The 21985-nt window shown below is 37.0% G+C and overlaps 1 protein-coding gene and 1 non-coding gene across 3 annotated transcripts in view; one reads left to right on the forward strand and one right to left on the reverse strand.

Annotated features, from left to right (window-relative positions):
• The first annotated feature begins 413 nt into the window (after nucleotides 1-413).
• The window catches only part of Cstpp1 (centriolar satellite-associated tubulin polyglutamylase complex regulator 1), a 180153-nt gene continuing 158581 nt past the window's right edge, over nucleotides 414-21985 (forward strand). For both annotated transcript variants that reach the window (XM_076847139.2, XM_076847140.2), the window contains exon 1: nucleotides 414-512. In XM_076847139.2, the coding sequence (XP_076703254.2) occupies nucleotides 467-512 (46 nt within the window). In that variant the 5' untranslated portion in view covers nucleotides 414-466. The remainder of the gene's footprint in view (nucleotides 513-21985) is intronic.
• Nucleotides 13007-13149, reverse strand: LOC143393246 (small nucleolar RNA SNORA67). Its single transcript, XR_013090546.1, has one exon. It is a non-coding gene; the product is annotated as a small nucleolar RNA SNORA67 (small nucleolar RNA).

Consider the following 21985-nt stretch of genomic DNA (forward strand, 5'->3'; position numbering starts at 1 on the left):
ACAATATGCACGTGAAAGCACTTTGTAGCAATGTAAGACAGAACACGCTAAGGAGACAAAAATAGGTAATGAGAATGTTTATGGGAGTTCACGAGTGGGAATTATTGAGAATCACGGTGACAACTTTATAAACAGGAATAGGTATGAAATTCAGAAATTGCAGATATGGATGGCTGACAGTAATTCTTTGACATCAGAAAATATGACAGATTCAAAGGACTCTCCATCTCAGATTTTAAAACCAAGTCCGCAAGAACCGTGTCCAACGAAACCTCGGCCCCCGCGAAGTGACTGCTTGCGGAACTTTCGTGGCGGACTCAGCGTTGCGCCCCGGAGACTGTTGGAGTTACACCCCCTCCGCCTCCCGTTTTGCCTCCCGCCACGGGTGCCATGGCAACCGAGAGAGAGTGCAACCTGGGTTCCGGAAGCCAGAGAGCTGGAGCTTGGAAGGTACCCGGGTCAAAGGATGCTGAGTCCCGAGCGCCTAGCCCTACCCGACTACGAGTATCTGGGTAGGCGCTTCCTTCAACTTTGGGGAAGGAAAGTGAAGACGAATTAGGCCAGGGTGTGGGGAGGAGGCGGGGTCTGAGTGGGAACAGGTCCGGGTGGGATGGGAAGGGGCGGGGAAACTGGGGTTCCAGGGCCTGAGCGTGTAATGTAAGGCCTAACGGGGAGGGAAAACTGCAGCTGGGGAGTAAAGCTTACGGGGTGGATTGTGTTCAAAGAGGGACACGTTGGGGTAGTATTGATCTGCTGGTAGTGGAGTAAGTAACCTTGGAACCTGAAGGGTCCTGTCAGTCATTCCATGAATAATCATTTTACCGTTACAGTGGCAGCTAACAAGTTTAGCTTTTCTTTTACATTAGGCACTATGCGGAGTGTTTTACGTGCAGTATTCTTTGAAACTTCCCAACAGCACTAGAAGAAATTATGTTTTCTTCCATTTTGCAGATGGTGAAATTAAGACTGAAGAGGTAACTTGCATAAATAAGACCACACAGCTAGAAACGGTAGTGCTAGGATCAGAACCTGATTTACCTATGACTTAACTCTTGAGCTAACGTTGTAGTTGCAGTGCAGTGCTTTAGCACATTTAGTGTATAAAGCATTTGCTGCACGAAACACACACATGTACATACAGACATGCATTTTTTATAGTTAATATCACAGATACTTTTGCATCCAATGCATAACAATATCAGTGTCTAGACTTTTGCTAAGGATTTTGTGTATTTAATTTCATTTACCCAGTACTCAATGAACCTGTGAAATAAAGCCTAGCAGGAGCATATAGTGCCTACTTTTTAAATATGTCTCAGAGATAAATAGGCTTAAATTTTAGAAGAGTTTTAAACTTCCAGAAAACTGAGCAGATAATAGAGTTCCTTGTTTTACCCACTCCCATTCAGTTTCTTCTATTACTAACATCTTGCATTAGTGTAGTACATTTTTTACAGTTGATAAACTGATATAATACATTATTAGTAACATAAACAAAAGTTTATGTTGGGCTTCTCTCTTTGTGTTGTAAGTTCTTTGGGTTTTGACAGATTCATAATGTCATGTATTCACACAGAATAGTTTTGTTGCCATAAAAGTGCTCTGTGCTTCATGTGTTCATCCTTTCCCTGTCCCTATCTTTTGGCAACCAGTGATCATCTTACTGTCTCTAAAGTTTTGCCTCTTCCAAAATATCGTACTTTTGGAGGACTGCAGTGTATAAACTTTTCAGATGGCCTTCTTTCTCTTACCAACAGGCATTTAAAGCTTCTCTGTGTCTTTTTGTGGCTTGACAGCTCACTTCTTTGTGTTGCTGAATAATATTCCATTGTATGCATGTATCATACACATTTATTAATGAAAACCAATCTTGGATAAGATTTTTGAATTGGTAATATGGAAACTTGATTCAAAAAAATCACACCCAGTTGCTGTGGCACACACCTATAATCCCAGTTACTCAGGAGGCTGAGACAAGAGGACCTCAAATTCAAGGCCAACCGAGGCAACTGATTAAGACCTTGTCTCAAGATAAAAAAATAGGACCAGGGATGTAGCCCAGTCATATAGTGCTCCTGAGTTCAACCTATCCCAGTGTTTATAGTAAAAGTCTCTTCTAGCTTTTTTCCTCCAGTCTGCCATGTTCTCAGCCATCCTCAGACACCCGGACTCCTGAAGTAAACAGTATTATTGGTTTCCTGTGTATCTTTCTAGCTTTCTAGAGTTTATTAGGTTCATAAAGGAGCATATAGTGCCTACTTTAAAATATGTCTCAGTTATTTTGGTATCAACAGAGAGCTTCCTTGTTCTTTAAAATTTATTTTTAGCTACATAGTATTTGACTAATTTATTTAACCAATTCCTCATTAGTAGATAATGAATTGTTTTTTATCCTTTTATCATTACTAAAAATGCCTCAATGAATAAACCTGCAGTTTTGTTTCTTCATAAGTATGTCTATAAGAATGAATTTCACAAGTGGAGTTGGTAGGTCAAGTGCAATACATTTGAAATATTTATATTGCCAAATTGCCTTTTACAGGGGATGTACCATTTTATACTGCCACCAACAGTGTAACATAATGCCTGCTTCCTCACAATCTGGCCAGTGAAACAGACAAAACTTTGGGATTTATTTTCAGTCTGTTAAATGACATACTCAGGGGATATTTAATGTGCATTTCTTTTATGAAGTTGAATTTTTTTTTACCAAGTTTAAGTTTTGGTCTTTGAAAGATTCATATACACATATGAATATATACACATAAACACATTGAGAAAGAGGGGTGAAGGGAGAGATAGCTTAAGAGACTGATCACATCTATTTTTTTTTAAAAAATTTTTAGTTATTGATAGACCTTTATTTTTTTTTATTTTTATGTGTTGCTGAGAATTGAATCCAGTGCCTCGCACATGCTAGGCAAGTGTGCTACTGCTGAGTCACAGCCCCAGCCCCTGATCACATCTATTAATCAGCAAAATGGGAATAGTTAATATCACAGATACTTTTGCATCCAATGCATAACAATATCAGTGTCTAGCAATACTTCGACTTTTGCTAAGGATTTTGTATATTTAATCTCATTTACCCAGTACTCAATGAACCTGTGAAATAAAGCCTAGCAGTATACTGTTCAGCTCCTTGGATGTTTGCTCTTTGAGTGACTTGGTGTATTTGATATACTGGTGCTTTGGTGAGCAGAAGTTGGTGATTTTTTCCTAGGTGGCTTAGGCAGAACACTAAATCAATAGCAATGTTGATAATGAATCTACAAACAGAATCAATGTCTTAGGTTGGTTGAAAGTTTCTGTGTTCATGGAGTCCAACCACCCACCTAATATTGGAATCCTAGACAAATTCCTTTAGCCTTTAAAAAGGCAGTTAAGTTTCAAGTGTCTTAACTCCCTGTCCTAACTGTCAGTACATCATTGTGCCCTTAGAAGAGTTATGCCGCTGGCTGGCTCCCATGTGGTTCATCAGCTAAATTGCATTGTTTTTAGTTGAGAACAACCCCTGTCTGTTACAATTTGGTCTCTCTTAGTGGCATACTGTTTTGAAACATTCACCCTCAATTTAATGACCATTTAAAACCACTCCCTAAACCTGAAGAAGGAAGATCTTGAGTTCAAGGTGAGCCTGGGCTACACACAGTGAGACCCCATCTCAAAAACTCAAAAAACAAAATTAAACTAAAAACCCCACTTCCTATAGATTAGATTCTACTTCCTGCTTTAAAAATTTAAATGCTTGTGGGTTTTAAAATTTGTCTTTATTTTGTTTTTACAAATTATAAAGTCAGTTGCATGTGTATAGGGCTTAGGGAAGAAAATACGTAAAGAGCAAAGAAAATTGCAGAGATAGAAAAGCCCTTGGCATTCAGTGAAACAGAAAAGGTAAAGTTGAGTAGCCCTTGGTAAGTGCATCCAGAATCTCTGTTTAGGATTATGTATAAATTACAGGGATACCTATACAATGACTATCAAGCTATGGTCTCCCTTTCTTCCTGCTAATCAGGGATTGTACTTGGCTTTTTGTCTTAGTGATGAAAACAATCTTTCATCATATTGGGTAAACTGATCCTTTCCCCACTGACTTTGTGGAATAGGAACCTGTAACCATGGCCTGAAATGGTTTAGGATTTGAAGATTATCATTGAAGAACAGCTCAGTAATGTTCATGCCTGCAGTCATCAGAATGGAGGGATAAAAATTGTATTAATGCCCAGGCCTGATGAGAGAGAGAGGAGTCTGGTAAGGACATAAGTATAGAACCTTTTGTGTAAGATCCATGAAAGAGTTCCAGCCTCATGAAGCTACTTAGTGGAAGCTTCTGCCAGAGGCTGAGGTGTGTCTGTGAATCTGATTGGGTGTGGAGAACTCTCTAGAGCTGAAGGGCAGCCTGTTCTGGCCCTAGGTTTGCAAAATACACTACCTACGTGCTGACCTGAGTATAAGCAAGAGGGTGTGAGATTTATTTTTGACTCCACCTAATCTGGTGAAGTGCACACTTTCACTTACCCTCCCAGCTGGCTTCTCTGTTTCCATGGAACCTGCTCATTCTCATTCAGGTTGGGAGTTGGTTGGCATAACAGATACCTTGAGGAGACCAGATGGTTCTTCTCCTTTGGGGTCTGTGCAGTTAGAGGAATCACAATAATTGGGTAGGGTTTTTTAAAGCTATAGTTTGTTATTTTTCTACTTTTTGTGTTTTTTTCTTTTTGTTTTGTTTGAGCTTTTAAAAATTGTTTCTTTTTTAGATTATTATTTTCTGTTTTTTAGCTATACTTTTTGCACTCTCTGTATATGACGGGCACTGTGTTTTATTTTGTTTAACCTTTGCAACTACCATATGAAATAAGTACTATTATTAGCACCATTTAATTATTATTAGTATCACATTTTACAAACAAGGAAACTGAGGTTTGGAAAGACATTTATTTGCACGTGGTCACATAAGCAATGTTAGATTGTAAAGCAGGGATTCAAACCTAGGTTTGTCAGATTCCATAGCCTGTGCTTTTTCCTTGCCACCAAAAAGATAAAAACAAACAAATAAAATCAACTATTGGCCTAAAGGATGGGGGTTTTTCTTTTTCTGTTAAGGATGGAACTCTTGAATAGTTCACTAGTTTCAAATAAGTTTCTTAAATGAGGAATGACCTTTTCATCATTTTATACTGTTCTTTCACAATATAAATACTTCATACATATATGCTAAATGGAACATGAATAATCTGGCCTTAGGGTACCCAAATGTGAGTAGCTAACAGCAACAAGTAGGACTTATTAAGAACTTACACCAGGTACCATCTTCAGTGCTATATATATTTATACACATGAAGATAGTTTCATTTGTTGTTGCCATTTTCAGATGAAGATACTACAGCACTAAGATACTAAATAGCTAGGTAGTAAGGGATAGAAACAGATTTCTAATCCAGAAGTCTGATTCAAGCTCATGATTAAACTCTGTGCTATAAATACTTTGAGCATCTTCAAAAAATGGGGCGTTGAACTATTATATTAACCTATACCTGGATCCTGGATTAAGTTCAGTTGACTCCAAAGGGCTTCACTTAACATTTCTGCCATGAGGGGGCAAACTAGGAATCAGGATAGATCAGGGAATATTAAAATTCCAATTCACTCTTGTCACTGGACTTGTCTCTCAGGCAGACAGTAAGAAAGATAACTTCTAAACCTCTGAAATAATTGTATTGACAATAATTTGTGTACTTTAGATAGCTGTGTGACCTTGAAGAAGTTACTTAACCTCTCTGTGCCTTGGCTTCCACATCTGCAAAATGTGGATAATAGTAGAACTTAACTCATGCATATGAATATTTAGTACACAACCCAGCTGCCATGTTGTATCTACATTGTAAAAAGAAAGTACACAAAGAGTAAAATATCATCCTTTTAGGGCACCTGTGTAGGTGCTCAATAAATATTAACTGCTATTACTATTAGTATGATTTTATAAAAATATGTTATATATCTGTGGTCACCACAAAAATATGCCTCTTAGTTTCTTACTACAAGGAGTAGAGAGAAATTGACTCCAACCCCCCTTTAACACTTGTTCACACCGAGGTCATACTTCCCACAGGCTATTTCCAGTCAATGATTAGACAGGACAGAACCACTTCTAGAAGATGTGGCCAACTTTGACTTCATTGAAGACTCCTTCCCACTGCACTGCCAAGACCCTCCGCCCTTCTTTCTTCTTTACCTAGGGTCAGACCTGCATGTGTCTTTTAGCTTTTCTAGGCTCCTTGGCTCTTTTCTCATTTTCTGTCAAGGGCCTTTCCCCCAGTATGTCTTTTGCGTATCTGATCCTGTTTTGATGTCTGCTCTCAGAGTACCTGGACTAAGGTACATCTAGCAGTCACTGGTATAGTCCCTGCCAGCCATGATAGTTTCTTTAAGTCTTGGCAAACGTTCTGACATGGAACTCTTTCCAGATGGATAACTCTTTTAAGTGTTGCTACTCTTATTTTTTTTCTTTGTTGATATGATGACACATGAAATTTACTAGTCTGACTGCTAGACACAACTTTAATTTTTTGCTTTTGGATGGATCCCTATAAACTTATTTTTGTTTTAATATCATTAGTGAACTTTCCAAACCCAATTGTGTCCTAGGAAACATTGCTAATTAATAAGCAGTAAATTAGCAGAAATCTTTTTAGGACCTAAAAGTGTTGGGGTTGTTGCAGAAGGAAATGAGATAAAATATAGATTAAAAAATATTTATTTTTTAGTTGTAGTTGGACACAATATCTTTATTTTATTTATGTGGTGCTGAGGATCGAACCCAGGGCCTCACATGTGCTAGGCGAGCTATCTACCGCTGAGCCACAACCCAGCCCCTAAAATATAAATATAAATATAATTTCCAAAATCGTTGGAAACTGGATTTATGATATGTGAAACTAATCACTTTAAAATAGTTATGAACTTGTTCACAGAACCATCTCTTTCTTCTTCCCTGCTCCTTATTTTCCTTTCCTTTCCTTCCCTCTATATAAAGCAAGGCCTGAATGTAAGGGGCCTTTTACCATGAGAAACATGCCATACGTGGGAGACAAGACATATTCTTAAATGGCCATACACAGAGATGCCAATATGGAGTGTGTGAGCTGTATGGCTCTGGAGCCAGCAGCTCTCTTGGCTCTTTCCAAGTTTGGTCAGCAACTTCTCTATCATGGTAGGGGCAGCAGTTCCCCTGGTGGCCCAGTGCTGGAGTGTGCCCTTTGGGAGTTGTTCTGAAAGTTCAGCTTAGACTTCTCTTTATTTCACCTTTCCAAGGACTCTGTAGGCTCTTCAAGCTTTTTGTTGGGGTGTGGGGAGAACAAATGAGTTCCTGACTCTTGGCCACTCCCATTTCTCCAAAATAAATTGCAGGGTGATTTCTGTGTTATTCCAAAAGTAGCTCTTTAAATTTTTGACCTTGCTTATCATTTATACATGCAAGTAATCTTAAAATCTTTCCTTCAAATATTGTCTGAACATTAGGATCATTGTTTTTTGCACAAATACAATATTTGCTTAGTGAATGACTCTAGGAGGCTGAATAAGTAATTGAAGTTTAAAGAAAGTAATAATGGCAGAGCAGAAGAGACATGCTGTGTTAGCCCCTCTAGTTCATCATCCTGTCTGTAGCTGCAGCCACGTACCACAGTTACCTTGTTTTTCTACTTGGCTACTTGGTTATTGTCTATTTCTTCTTAGTATGTCAGCCATGAGGGCAGGCTTTTTTTCCTAGTATCTCTAAAATCTAGCACAGTGTTGGTCCAAGTGAAGTGCTCGATTGTTGAATGAATGGTCTGTTTTAAATAGCAGAATAAATTTTAAAATAAATGGAGGGAAAGAATCCAGTTTAACAAATAGTTCTTGAATTCCTACCATGTGAGAGACACTATGTTTTTTCTCCACTTTCATGGTTGAAAAAAAATGGACGATTGATTCAAATCTGCCCTGGATCCTTTTGGATTTAAACTCTGTACCTAAGGTTAATTTCTTGGTGATACCATAGTTTTTACCTTTTGGTAGAACAAGAGTAAGATTTAATCCATTTTTCAAAAACTGGTATTTTAAGAAGGAAGGAAATTTTATGCAATTTTGGGGTGTCTCTGTGAGATCCTGTCCTTTGGGCAGAGTGGTATGCTTTGATTAAGAGTGGAATTACCCTTGTAAACTAATCCCCAGGACCTCTTCTGTGCTGGTATCACCCTTGTACCACTTCCCTAGCAGCCTTAGGAAATAGCTCATTCTATGATTGGAATTTCAAGTCAAAACACATTTATCTGAGCAGAATTTTAATGATTTATCAAAGAGAGGAGGGATTTTCCCAAACACATCTGAACTTACCAAATTACTGATCCCATTAGCTATGTTTTTTCTTAAGCACCTTTCTTTAAACAAAGCAATTACTGCTGAAATCATCAAATGTATTTTTCATAAAAGCTTTTGACTAACTTTTGTTTGATTAGCAGGAACCCAGTAAAAGTAAATATTGTTTGAAAAGGCACTTTCAGAGCCCTTTCTTTTTCTTCATTGAATTAGCTTTTAAAAGCACTGTTCTTTGGAGAGAGTAAGAGCCTTTTTTCCAGCTGTCCTATTGTGTAGCTCAAGGTCTTGCTAATACTATTATCTGGCCCTGAGATTACAGGTAATTGTGATAAAACACAAGATTCAGTTTCTGTAATCTCAGACAGAAATCTGCTTGTGCCCCAGGACTTCATATCAGGTATTTGCTAAATTCATACTTCTCTCACCTGGGATAACCCCCTTGGCCTCCAGTAAACAGGTATCTGGCAGGGATAGGTCTCAATAGGACCCATTGCCTTAAAAAAAAAAAAAAAAATCCTGTGGCAGAATTCCTCCTGTGGCCAACGTACATACGACGTGCTCTAAATGGGAAAATTATATATTTTAAAATAGGCATGTTTGAAACAATAACACTTTGAATGTGAAATGTACCAAAGGTCACATGTCTTTGGCTTTACTTGTCAAATGAAGAGGCTGCCAGAACCACTCGGCTCCATGGTTCTCATGCCCCAAAGTGCTGCAAATTGACACATAAGGAGGCAACACACAAAGAAATTCAGCCCATGAGAAAGTGAGTGTGGGCACTTGGGCCGGCCTCCTTTCTCTCCATGTGGAGCTCTTTCCAGCTTGCTTCTTGTGTCCCATCTTAGTTTTTCAAAAAGGAGAGATTAAATGTGTCTGGTATTTCAGCATGTTAACTGCATGGGCCACATGAGGCTAGCACTCAGGCCACTGTTCAGCCTGTCATATGGAAGGAATTGCCTTTCAAGGGAGATTATAATTGTGTACGTAGCCACACAAATGCACATTCTGCCTGAAGGAAAATGCACAGAAGAGGAGGCCTTATGCTGCCACTCAGGTCCCTTTGTGGAAGCTACACAAGAAGCATAGTCACCTCCTTTGGGCTTAATGAGTCATCTTTTTGTGTGTTAGCTACTTAAAAAACACAAAAAAATAAAAAGGAAAGAAGAAATGCCCTCTCCCTAAGTGAGTTGCTTGTTTGGGCCCTGCAGCGTGGTCTCAGAGTTTTGTATATTCCTGATGACATCATTTACGATGCTAATGCACAGACAGTAAACAAAAAATAACCTAGCTTTTGGGCATCTAGACAAAACTGAAAGAGTCCAATTTAGAGAAGTGATAACACTATGCTTTATAAACACAGGAGCTTAAACAACCTGAGAAACCCCAGTCCTTTTTGGAATGTGATGCGCTGAAAGATGGCTGTGGAGCAACCTGGAAGCTCAGTACTCTAGAGTTACGTGCGGTTCAGGCTTGCGTCTGCCGTCTAGTGTTAGTCCCAGCAGTGTGGTCTAGTAATGGACAAAGTTGAGGGTTACTATGTGAGTAAGTTATTATGCTCCTTGTGCCATAGCGTTTTGCCTAGAAAAATGGAAAGGGAAATATTGCCACCTACCTCAGAGGAATGTGAGATGACTGAGAAGATAAACTGTAGTTCTTTATAGGAAAGGTGTTTCATAAATAGAAAATATTATCATTATTCTCCTTGATCAAATTTCCCCAACAAGTGGAGTTGATAAAAGCTACCTCACAGAGGGTTGAGAAGATGAATTAATTAATATATGTCAAGTATCTTGAAAGTAAACTATTTAATGAGACCTATAATTGATTATCTTTCTTGATAGTCTATAAACGATCAAACCTGCCATTTAGACAAATGATTACCCTATAGTCTCACATGTGCGGTCTTTTGGCTTGTCTTCAAGGGCTGTCATGGTAGAGGATGGGGAATACATAGGTGAAGAAAATAGATTAAATCTTCAGGGAGAATTGCCATGGCTTTTTTTTTTTTTTTTTTTCTCTTCAAGGTTATGCCTATAAATAGCTTCTGGAGTCTTGCTAATCTTTGTTGCCATGTCTGGAGTAGGGACTATTTCAACCTTTGCTCTTTCAGTAAATATTTATTTTTGATCTCATATTTCTAAAGCAGAAACAAGCTTACAAGGAAAAGAAGTAGTTGATTTGTCTCACTTTGTGAACTTTTTCTTATCTTTCCTAGTATGGTAAGAGAAAATAACTATTATTGACATCAGGCTGCCCAACTGGAAAGTTTTCAAAGGAATCCAAGTAATAAAAACAACTCTGGCTATTATTGTCAGAGAAGAAGGGATACCAGTAAACTACACACACACACACACACACACACACACATACACACACACACAAATACACAAACACATACACATTTACTGAAAGAGCAAAGGTGGAAGGAGTCCCTGTGTGTGTGTGTGTGTGTGTGTGTGTGTGTGTGTGTATACGCACTACTAGGGATTGAACCCAGGGTTGCTCTACCACTGAACTACTCCCACCCCCTTTTTAATTTTTTACTTTGAGACAGGTCCTTGCTAAATTACTGAGGCTGGCCTCAAACTTGCCATCCTCCTTCCTCAACCTCCTTAGTTTCTGGGATTACAGGCATGCACCACTGCACCCAGCACACTTTGAATTTTTTTAAATAAGTTTACTCCATGTATGTCTACCTTTGTTTTATTTATTCATTTTTATGTGGTGCTGAGGATCAAACCCAGTGCCTCACATGTGCTAGGCAAGTGCTCTACTACTGAGCCACAACCTCAGCCCCACAATTTGTATTTTTAAATGACAGAATTATCACTGACATCTCTTTGTCCATTTTTGTTGATATTTTCACAAGATTTTAGGTAGAAAAACTTGAGAAGACTCCTTAGGTAATTTTACAAGTTCAGAATTTCATCTTTTGTTTCTGAGGTTAATAGCATTTAGGTAAGTAACTTCATTTCTCAAATTTTGTTTTCTAGTAAGTGACACAAAAAAGAGAAAGGCTATTTCATTTAGATTCTAAATCCTCAGGCAGGGACCTGTCTCTTAATTAGACATGGGTTATCCCCAGCACCCAAAACACAGACAACCCCCCCAAAAACACATATGCACACAGATAATATCTCAATTTCTAGTAGCACAGCTGCTCCAATACTGTCTTAAGTGGAATATGGGTTCAACTAGATGTTCTTAGTGTGCCAGCTTGATTCATTCTCTAATCCAAGAGGATGAAGCAGACAGCAGTCTCATTCAGCCCTCACAACAGATTTGTGAGGAGGCACCAGACTGATCCTACTTTTCCTTGAGGAAAGCAAGATTTAGATTATGTAATTTGCCCATGGCTGCTGAGCTAATATGTGTGGAGCTGAAGTTTGAATTAAGTTATCTATAGCCAGTGTTTTTAGCTGCTTTGCTTTTTTTCAGTTCCTGTTATTTCTTTTTTTAAATATTTTTTAAAATTTTTAATTGTAATTGGACAGAATATCTTTATTTTATTTATTTTTATGTGGTGCTGAGGATCAAACGAAGTGCCTCGCATGTGTGAGGTGAGCGCTCTACCACTGAACCACAACCCCAGCCCCAGGTCCTGTTATTTCTAAGGATCCTTTTTCCTTTTAAGTTCAATGAGGATTTAAGTGTATCAGAGCTTAAATTTAACAACAATTTTCACAGAATATATTATAGGTTCCTTAGATTCTTTGGAGATATATATATATATATATATATATATATATATATAAAATTATTATATATAACTAATTATATAAATACATAATTAAACATTTTCTCCATCATGCAGTGTTGGTATTTTAGACACAGTTTATTATACTGTGCATAGATATGTTATGACATTTACCCATGAGAGAACATGTTATTTTTATTATGCATAGGAGGAAAGAGGACTCAAAAAACTTAAGTAAATTTTTCTACTTGTATGCAGATAGCAATTGGTGGAGGTAAGATTTGATTCTAATTTTTATGATTCCAAATTTAATGGTTTAAGGGCCAATCAATTTTAGTTAAATTCCACCTCATAGTTTTGGTTTGTTTTAGTGCTGGGGATTGAACCTAGAGCCTGGCATACTCTAGGTAAGGGCTCTACTTCTCCTCCTCCTCCTCCTCCTCCCCCTCCCCCTCCCCCCTTCTTCTTCTTCTCTCAAAAAGAGGCATTTATTCAAAGAAAAAGAAAATAAAATAACAAGATGTCCATCCACTGGATCCCTTCCCTCCCCCTTCCAGCTGCTCCTTAGCCCCCAGGATTGAGCCCTGGCTGGAGGTAGGTAGCAGGACAGCCCCTCTCAGATGAGGTCAGCAACATTGAGGGGCATCTCTTCATGGAGGTGTTGTAGAAGGTCTCAGTATCTTCAAGAGTCATCTTGTCTTCCTCTTTTACCATGTAAATAGCCACACCTTTCAGCCAAAACACCCACCTCCACCAATTCTGTGGATGTAGTTTTCCTTGTTGGTGGGAAAGTCATAGTTGATGACTAAAGAAACTTGCTGCACATCAATGCCTTTGGCCTATGACAAGAAAGATGAAAAAAAAAAGAAAGAAAGAAAGAAAGAAAGATGGCAAATTTAGCCTGGGAATTGAGGATGTTGTGAATTGATCCATCCAGAGGGATGTAAATATGCATGTAGGCAGCCAAAGGAAGGCAACAGAAATCAAGTATCCTCTGTTTCCCAAAGACCTTAGGCATGACAAGTTTTCTTCCAAGTTGCTACTTTCCTGAGAGAGGCACTAGTTGGCCCCATGGAGAGAGAATCACCTTAGATTAAGTGTTCTACTTCTGAATGCAATCCCAATCCTTTTTATATTTTATTTTGAGACAGGGTATTGCTAAATTGCCCAGGTTGACATCAAACTCATGATCCTCCTGCCTCAGTCTCCCAAGTAACTGGGATTACAAGCGTGTGCCACAGTGTCTGATGACTTTGTAGTTATTAATGATAAGACCCCCTTCATACTCATAATGCCTCTCCCTCCAGACTTACATTTTGTACTAGGTTTGTGAGCCACTGAGGTCTCCTAAACTTTGGCACCTCACTTAGTTTTGTGTGGTTTATCTCTTAGGGGATTAGTTAGGGTGAGGGTCAAGCTGCTGTTATAAAAAAGATCCATCCTTACTTCATCCTGGTCCATCCACCCTGGTACAGTAGCTTACAAAAGAAAGAACTTTATTGTTCTTTTACTTAACCTAAATCCAGGATGTGCAAGCCAAGCCAAGATTTATCATAGGCAGTCATAGGATTTCAGGCTAGTTGGGCAAGCTATTTAAAATATATGGTTTCTGCATGATGTGCAACCACAAGAATAGGATCCGAGTTAGAAAAGTTATACTCCATGTGTGTATAATCTGCCAAAATGCACTCTATTGTCATCTATATCTAAAAAAACAAATAAAATAATAATAATAAAATAAAATATATGGTTTCCAAGGATGGCTCAATTATAGCCACTTGGAAAACAATGAAAAGAGTTTGTTTGTTTTTTTTTCCCCATGAAAAGAGGAATGTGTGAGTCCAAGGCAAGGACCCTTAAGCAAGTGAAACAAAAGTTGTAAATATCACTTGTGCTCACATTTTATAGGTGAGAAGTCAGTATAAGGCCCCTGCTAACTGCAGAGGAGTCTGGGAATTGAAGTCCAATTAGACAATTGTGTACAAGAAGAATGGGAGCACAGATTTTGCGGGGTACAATCTACCATACCTGGTTATATACAGTGGAGATGTTTCTCCTACTCAAGAAATGTTATTGGTAGCTGCTTGTCCTTATTCTAAAGCAAAGCACAGATGTATCGGTGGGTATTTGGCTTTTTCTCTTCTACCTCTACCTCTTGAAGTGGAAAGATATTTTATCCCATGTCCCTATTCTCCATATTTCTACCTCCTACCACCACTGAGCTTGGTTGCTTCTGTTTTATTTTTTCCATTCTTTTCAGGGTATAGACTTATCATAAAAACCTAAGACCTGTCACCAAATAATTTTACAGGAAATAAATATATTTTCTTCCTAGACTGAGATTGACTGCTAAGAGATAGAGGAGAATCAGGAAAGAACAGTGCCACAGAAACCAGGGAAGGGGAGTTTCAAGATGGAGGGAATGTTCAGTGGGATCTGCCCTCTCAGAGAGGTTGAAGAAGGTAAGAGCTATAGGAGGTTGCAGGTAAAGTGCTGAGGAGAGATTTCTGTCATAATATGCGGGATGCCTGATTTGCCTGGAAGCTAGGCTAGATTCATTCCAAGAAGTTTGGCTAATTTTGAGGAGAGGAGATAGCAAGAGAAGGGAGGGAGAGTTTTATTTTTTTAGTTTTTAGATGGGAGAGACTTGAATATGTTGAAGGAAAGGAGATCGTATATGTGTAGGGAGACAGGGAAGATCCAAGAGAAGAAAAGAATGAGTAACAACTGTGGACACATTTTCAGAAGAAGTGGAAGAATTCTGTGGTCAAAGGTAGAGGTGTACTGAGTGGGGTGGCCTACTCTTTTAATTCTAGCAGCTCTGGAGGCTGAGCCAGGAGGATCACAAGTTTTAAGCCAGCCCTAGCAATTTAGTGAGGCCCTAAGCAACTTTGCTAAACCTTAACTCAAAAAATAAAAGGCGGGGAGCTGGGGATGTGTGTGGTTTGTTTAAGCACTTCTGGTTCAATCCCTGATACCAAAAACAAACAAACAAACAAATAAACAAACAAAAATTGTAGCTGTGCAAGCCTGTTTTGGAGATGAGAATCAGGTCCTACAAAGAGATCTTTGAACTATCTGAGCTCTAACAAAAATATATCAGCCTTAAAGTATGTTCAGTTATGTATCTATTTAACACAATATCACTTTCATTGTTACATTTACTATTGACAAAGGCTTCACTGTTTTTGAAACATTTTTTTCTCAGTAGGAGGAATTCCCAAGTGAGAAATCAGATTCTAAGATGGTCATAGAATGGCTTTATAAGAACAATAGTGGTAGACCATAGTAAAGATGGTGAAAGACATATTTAAACTTAGAAATGTATCTAGGAGTTGATTATCTTTCTCTAATGACCTCTTCTTTGTCTTTGAAGTTAGAATGAAGATTATCTCCCTTGAGTTAGGCAAGCAGAAGTAAAAGGACAACAAAGAAAGTTTTTATTAGTTACTGGGAAAAGAAGAAAGAAGGCTTGACCAAGAACAAGTATAAGAATTCTGAGAACATTAAAGTACGTGAAGTAAGGCTGAAAAAAAGAAGTAACTAAGAACGTTAGTAGGAACAAAGCTGACTATGTAAATTGGTAGAAGAAAAAGTACAAAATATTGTACAGTAATAATGAGATGACACAATTAACAAACTTTTAGGAAAATAAGATGTCACAAATAATAGGTAAGGGGAGGAAAGATCCAAATAGCACAAAATTCCATTTCTGCTATAGAAGAAAGTCCAGAGAATTGTTGTTGTTTTTTTAAATTTGATGTTTATTTTTCCTAGCTACCAAATTTTAAGTCAAATAGATCTACAACAGTAATAACAAAAATAGCTTGCCCCACAGCCTTCTCATCAATAAGTTCCACTCCTCAGATGAGACCATTTTAAGGTTTTTTACTGTTTAAAAATATTTTTTGCTGCATATTTTAAAATAACATGCTTAAACTGCTCTTCTTGATTTTTCAGTTTTAGATATTATCTAATGACTTTATGGAAGAGGAAGATTTAGTCCTTTTATATCTTTCAACTTCCTACCTCCTAGTTTTCCAATAAAATTATAATTTTTGGTTAAACCAATCAATATTCAGTGTTTATTGTATTTATATATATATATATAATGTAATATACTATATACATTATATATATAATGTAATATACTATGATAATATTCCTCCTTTTTACATAGTTTTCTTCTTCCTGGAATTAATGATTGCCTGTCTTTTGTGCAGTTTTTCTCTGAACTTGTCTTTCATTCATCTCTAAACTTTCCAGCCAACAGTCAAGTCTTTCTCTCAGTTCCTGTGAACATATCAAGTGTCCTATATCATTAGCTTCAATTTCTTTTCTTTTAGATACAGAAAAAAAAAAAATATATATATATATATTTATATATTTCTGAAAATATTTTTATACACACTTAAATGGTAGTTTAGGTATATATTTACTTCTTTACCTGCTTGGTCCTCTTGCTCTAATCTGGTGTGGTTATTCTCTGAATTCTTTATCCTACTTATTACTTGTCTTTCTCAAGTTACATTCCATATTTCCTAAAGCCGGTGTTTACCTCCGTGTATATATGTTTTTGCAAAATAGAATCCTCCAGTAGCTCTCTGAGAAAGGGTGCATGCAAAGTAAAATTTTGAGGAATATTGTGTCTCTGAAAATATTTTTATACAAACTTGAATGGTAGTTTAGGTAGTTATAAAATTTTAAGTTGGAGAGAATTTTCTTGCAATTTTTAAAGCATTTCTCCACTGTCTTAACTTTCCATGTTGCTCTTGAGAGATTGAATGCCTTTCTGACTTGTGATATTTCATGTAGATATAAATTGGTGTGGATCTTCTTTCAGTTCACTGTCTGAGACCCTTTTAATGTGGAAATTCTTATTTTTCAGGCCTGAAAAGTTTTTTTGAATCTTGTTTGGTATTGTCTTTTCTCTGCTTTCTCTGCTTTATCTCTGAAACTGTTTTTACTTAAATATTTCACTTTATGGATTCATGCTTGAATTTTCTTTTGCCCTTCTTTTCTATCTTTTGTTGTTTTATATTCTGTGAATAGCTTTAACCTTTCTCTTAACTTCCCTTCTTCCTAGTCTTCCAATAAGAATATTTTTAAGGGGTTGGGGTTGTGGCTCAATGGTAGAGTGCTTGTCTGGTATGCATAGGCCTTGGGTTTGATCCTCAGCACCACATAAATATAAAATAAAGATTCTGGGGCTGGGGATGTGGCTCGAGCAGTAGTGCGCTTGCCTGGCATGCGTGTGGCCGGGGTTTGATCCTCAGCACCACATACAAACAAAGATGTTGTGTCCGCTGAAAACTAAAAAATAAATATTAAAAAATTCTCTCTCTCTCTCTTAAAAAAAAATAAAATAAAATAAAGTTACTTATCAACCTAAAACTAAAAAATATTTTTAAAAAGAATATTTAAAAAAATCTATTGACTATTAAAATATCTATTATATTAGGGTTCTTCAGAGAAAGAGAACCCTATAGGAATACATATACACTTCAAAATACAGTCTTGTGTTGCTAGATGATGGAGATGAGTTCTAAAAATGCATCAGGTAATTTTATTGTGCAAAGGTTTGTGTAAGTCATAGAGTGTACTTATACAAATATAAATGAATAGGTCAATCACTAGACTTGGCCTCTTGATGCAGTCAAGAGACATGTTAGGTAAACTTAAAAAAATATTTATTTTTTTAAATTTGCAATTGGACACAATACTTTTATTTTATTTATTTTTATGTGGTGCTGAGGATCGAACCCAGGGCCCCGCACATGCTAGGCGAGCGTTCTACCGCTGAGCCACAGTCCCAGCCCAAGGTAAAAATTTTTTTTAACAAGTCGAAGGAATATAAAAGTACAGTTAAAAAAAAAAAAATATATATATATATATATATATATATGGCTGGGGATGTAGCTAGTGGTAGAACAATTGCCTAGAATGGATGAAGCCTTAGGTTGGAATCCTAGCAGTGCAAGGGGAAAAAAGAAAGAAAAGATAAAAAGTATAGTAAGTGCATAAATCAGTAACATAGTTATTTATTATCATCATCAAGGATTATGTACTGTAATTATATATGCTACATTTAACATACAGCTGGCATTGCAGTAGGTTTCTTTGCAATAGCATCACTATAAATGTGAGTAATTTATTGCAGTACAATATATGACAGCCCATTCTGGATACCACTTTTGGACAGTTGATTGCTCTCACCTGTAGAAATACAATGAATTTTGTATAGTGAGCTTGTATCCTACAACTTTGCTGGTAGTTTATTTTTTTAGGTTCACTTTTTATTATTTGTTCTAATTAGTTATTCATGGGAGTAGAAAGCATTTTGACCATTATACATAGATGGAGTAGAATGCATTTTGACACATCATACATAGATGGAGTACATGATGTAGATTTACACCAGTCCTGTAATCACCTATGCACATAGGGTAATAATGTTCAATTCATTTTACTGTCCTTCATACTCCCATACCTGCTCTGCTCCTTTCATTCCCCTCTACCTAATCCAAAGTCATTCTGGTAGTTTCTTTGTGAATTTTTAGGGAAAATATAAGTTTATTGGCTGATTCAGCAGTTTTCTGTCAGTCCCATTGCCTTTCTTTTTCTTATTTCTATCAGAGTGATCTTTTTAAAACCTAAATTATATTTGGTTTAAATTTTTCAATAGCACTTCAAATTATCATGGCATGGCATACGAAACTTGCCATATGGCACAGTTAGTTTCTTTGCTCCATCTAGCAGTGTTCTGTCTTCAATGTGTTTTTTTCCAGTTGTGCTGAACAGCCTGTAATTTCAGAACTTACAGTGCTTTCTCTTATTTCTGGGCCTTAGTATAGACTATTTTGTTTACCTATAACTGTGATCGTAAGTTTGAGGCTAGCCTTAGCAATTTAGTGAGATCCTATGTTAAAAATAAAAAAAATTATCTCAGTGGTAGAGTGCCCCTGGGTTCAATCCCTAGTCCTGGGGGAAAAAATCAAAAACTGTTATTATGGAAAGATGTTCAAGAAGTATTAAATAAAAAAAAAGTTCTATGTACTATGTCATTATTAAAAAAAAACACAAGTTAATGAACATTGGCAATGTATGTGTGATCACATCTAGAATTAGCTTTAGAAGATAAAAACCATTTATATTGAATAGCCTGGGGAATTGGATTTAGAGGGAACTTACTGTTTTTTTTTTTACTTCATGTCTTTTTGTATTGTCCTATATATTCATATATTGCTTTTACAAATTAAATGTTTTAAAGTCTATGTGGCGGCAGGTAAACCTAATTAAATGTTCAGACTTACTTATAATTAAAGCATTGCAAATTATGATATTTTGAGTTGGTTAAAGCAAATAGCTTTATATGGGGCTATCTCCAAAGATTTCTTGGAGGTGATATAATTTGGTGTAGACTTTCTAGAATGTAACCAGAACCATAAAAGTGAGCATGTCTTTTTATCTAGAACCCTATTTATGGGAATATAAGTAAGAAAGTAACTGATAAGAGAAAAGAAATGGTTTGTGCAAATATATTTATAGCTACATCATTGTAAGTAATGGGCCAGGGATGTCACTCAGTGGTAACTCTTGCTTAGTGTTCATGAGGCTCTGTATTTGATTCCCAGAGCTGCAAACCCAAACAAAACCCCAAACAAAAACCCCAAAATTAATCCAGAAAAAAATCTGTATTTAAGTGATGTTTTAAAATGCAATAATAGTAATGATCTTCTAATTGTAAAAAAGTATTAAATTAAATTGCTACCCAGCTTCATGTTTGTGTAATCTCAAGAAAATAGAATTAAAAGAAAGTTTCTTTGGTCTTCCCTTCCCACCTTGGCATCATTCAGATTCTTCTCTATTTCTATTCCCAGCATTATTTGCCTCCTAGGTTGATTATAAATTCAGTGAGATAATGAATGTGAACATATTTAGCAAGCTTTCAGGAGAAATACAAGTGTTATTGTTCAAGTAATGAGAATCAATCCCCTGTTCAGGATGCAACAAATGTTGAAGATGGTAGTGCACTTCTTCAGGATGGTATCTGGAAGTGCTCTGGCCCATCCTGGCACATTCCCCTGGAATCATGAGTGTTCCCTGAGCTGTCAGAGCCAACACTTGCCAGCCATGTTAGTTTCATCCCCCCACCCCACCCACCCTTTTTTTTTTTTTTTTTCTTGGTACGGGATTGAACTCTGGAGCAATCAACCACTGAGCCACATCCTCAGCCCTATTTTGTATTTTAAAGACAGGGTCTCATTGAGTTGCTTAGCGCCTCGCCTTTGCAGAGTCTGAACTTTTGATCCTCCTGCATCAGCCTCCTGAGCCAGTGGGATTACAGGCATACACCACCATGCCCGGTTTGATCCCTTCTTTTATACTTTCTGGAAAATATATAGATGCTTTATTTAATTTTAAGCTTGCCTGCATTTAAGAGAGAAATCTCAAAGAATATGGTTTAGCCAAGAGAGAACATTATTTCTCTTTTGTGGAAAAAATGGCTGAAGACAGACTGGCCACAGCTGGTGTGGTGAACTCCAAGGTGCTGTCTGGGCCTCCAGCTTCACTTTTCCTGTGCCAACATCCTAACCAGGAATTCTGTTCTTTTCCTCTTGATTCATGAGAACTGAAGGAGTCCCTTCTGTCCCTTAAGGTAAATAACCTCTCAGCAGAATCAGTTCCATTTAAGTGCCTTCTAGAAAACCCACAAAATGTTTTGCCTACATTTTATAACTTAGTCACATGAGTAAAGCCTAGCTGCAAGGGAAGCTAAGAAAGATGATCTTTATGCCCATGGGATAAAGGAGAGAGTACTTGATACAGAAAGCATCCATATTATATTATGCTGTGACGCAGGCTGCTCTTTGCCAACTCTAATAGTCTCTCTTTTTTTTAAAATATTTATTTTTTGGTGTAAATGGACATAACACAATGCCTTTATTTTTATGTGGTGCTGAGGATCGAACCCGGGTCCCACCGCTGAGCCACAATCCTAGCCCAGTCTCTCTTTTTAAATATACTGCAATTTGTATCTATCAGGAGATTGGGTAAAATAGAGATGGAATCAAAGAGAATATTTATGTCCATAGAGAGATAGTAGGGTGATTTGATAAAACTAAAAAGTTAAAAGAGTTTTTAGGGGAAAGCTTAAAATTCTGGAAACATTTTTAAATTTAGCAACATTTATATGAAGAAATATTTACTATCTTAAAAAAGAGTACTTCTTTAAAGTTTTAAAAAACATAATACTGGGGCTGGGGATGTGGCTCAAGCGGTAGCGCGCTTGCTTGGCATGCGTGCGGCCGGGGTTCGATCCTCAGCACCACATACAAACAAAGATGTTGTGTCCGCCAAAAACTGAAAAATAAATATTAAAAAATTAAAAACAAACAAACAAACAAACAAAAAAAACCCATAATACTAAGTAAAGGAAAAAAGGAAAGAAAAATCCTATAAATATATAAGGGCTACTTTGGTTTAATTCAAATCCTCTTATCTATAATTATCTTTAATTCCTTTTTTCCTTACCTTTTTTGTTCTCTGAGGAATTTAAAATATTCAGTTTTTGCTATGATTTATTTTGCCTGCTTTGTATGAAAAAAATTAGCATTTTGGTTGTAGTTTAGAGCTTAGCATTTGAGTAAGCCTAAGAACTTTGTATCACTGAATCAAGAGGGAAAAATGAAGATAGACTTCTATTTCTTTATCCATAAAATTAGAGGAGTTGAATAATATGATCTTAAAGTCTTTCTACTTCTTGTTTTTGTAATTTAGGAGAAGTGGTGAGAATAGTAATGAAGTAACTCTATTATTTCAAGTTAAATAATGTAGTCCCCCTTATCTGCAGAAAATACATTCCAAGACCCCAGTGGTTGTCTGAAACCTTGAAGACTGTCAAACCCTGTACTTATCCAGCCCTGTGCA

The sequence above is a fragment of the Callospermophilus lateralis genome, chromosome 2 (assembly GCF_048772815.1).
Source record: "Callospermophilus lateralis isolate mCalLat2 chromosome 2, mCalLat2.hap1, whole genome shotgun sequence".
Taxonomy (NCBI): Eukaryota; Metazoa; Chordata; class Mammalia; order Rodentia; family Sciuridae; genus Callospermophilus; species Callospermophilus lateralis.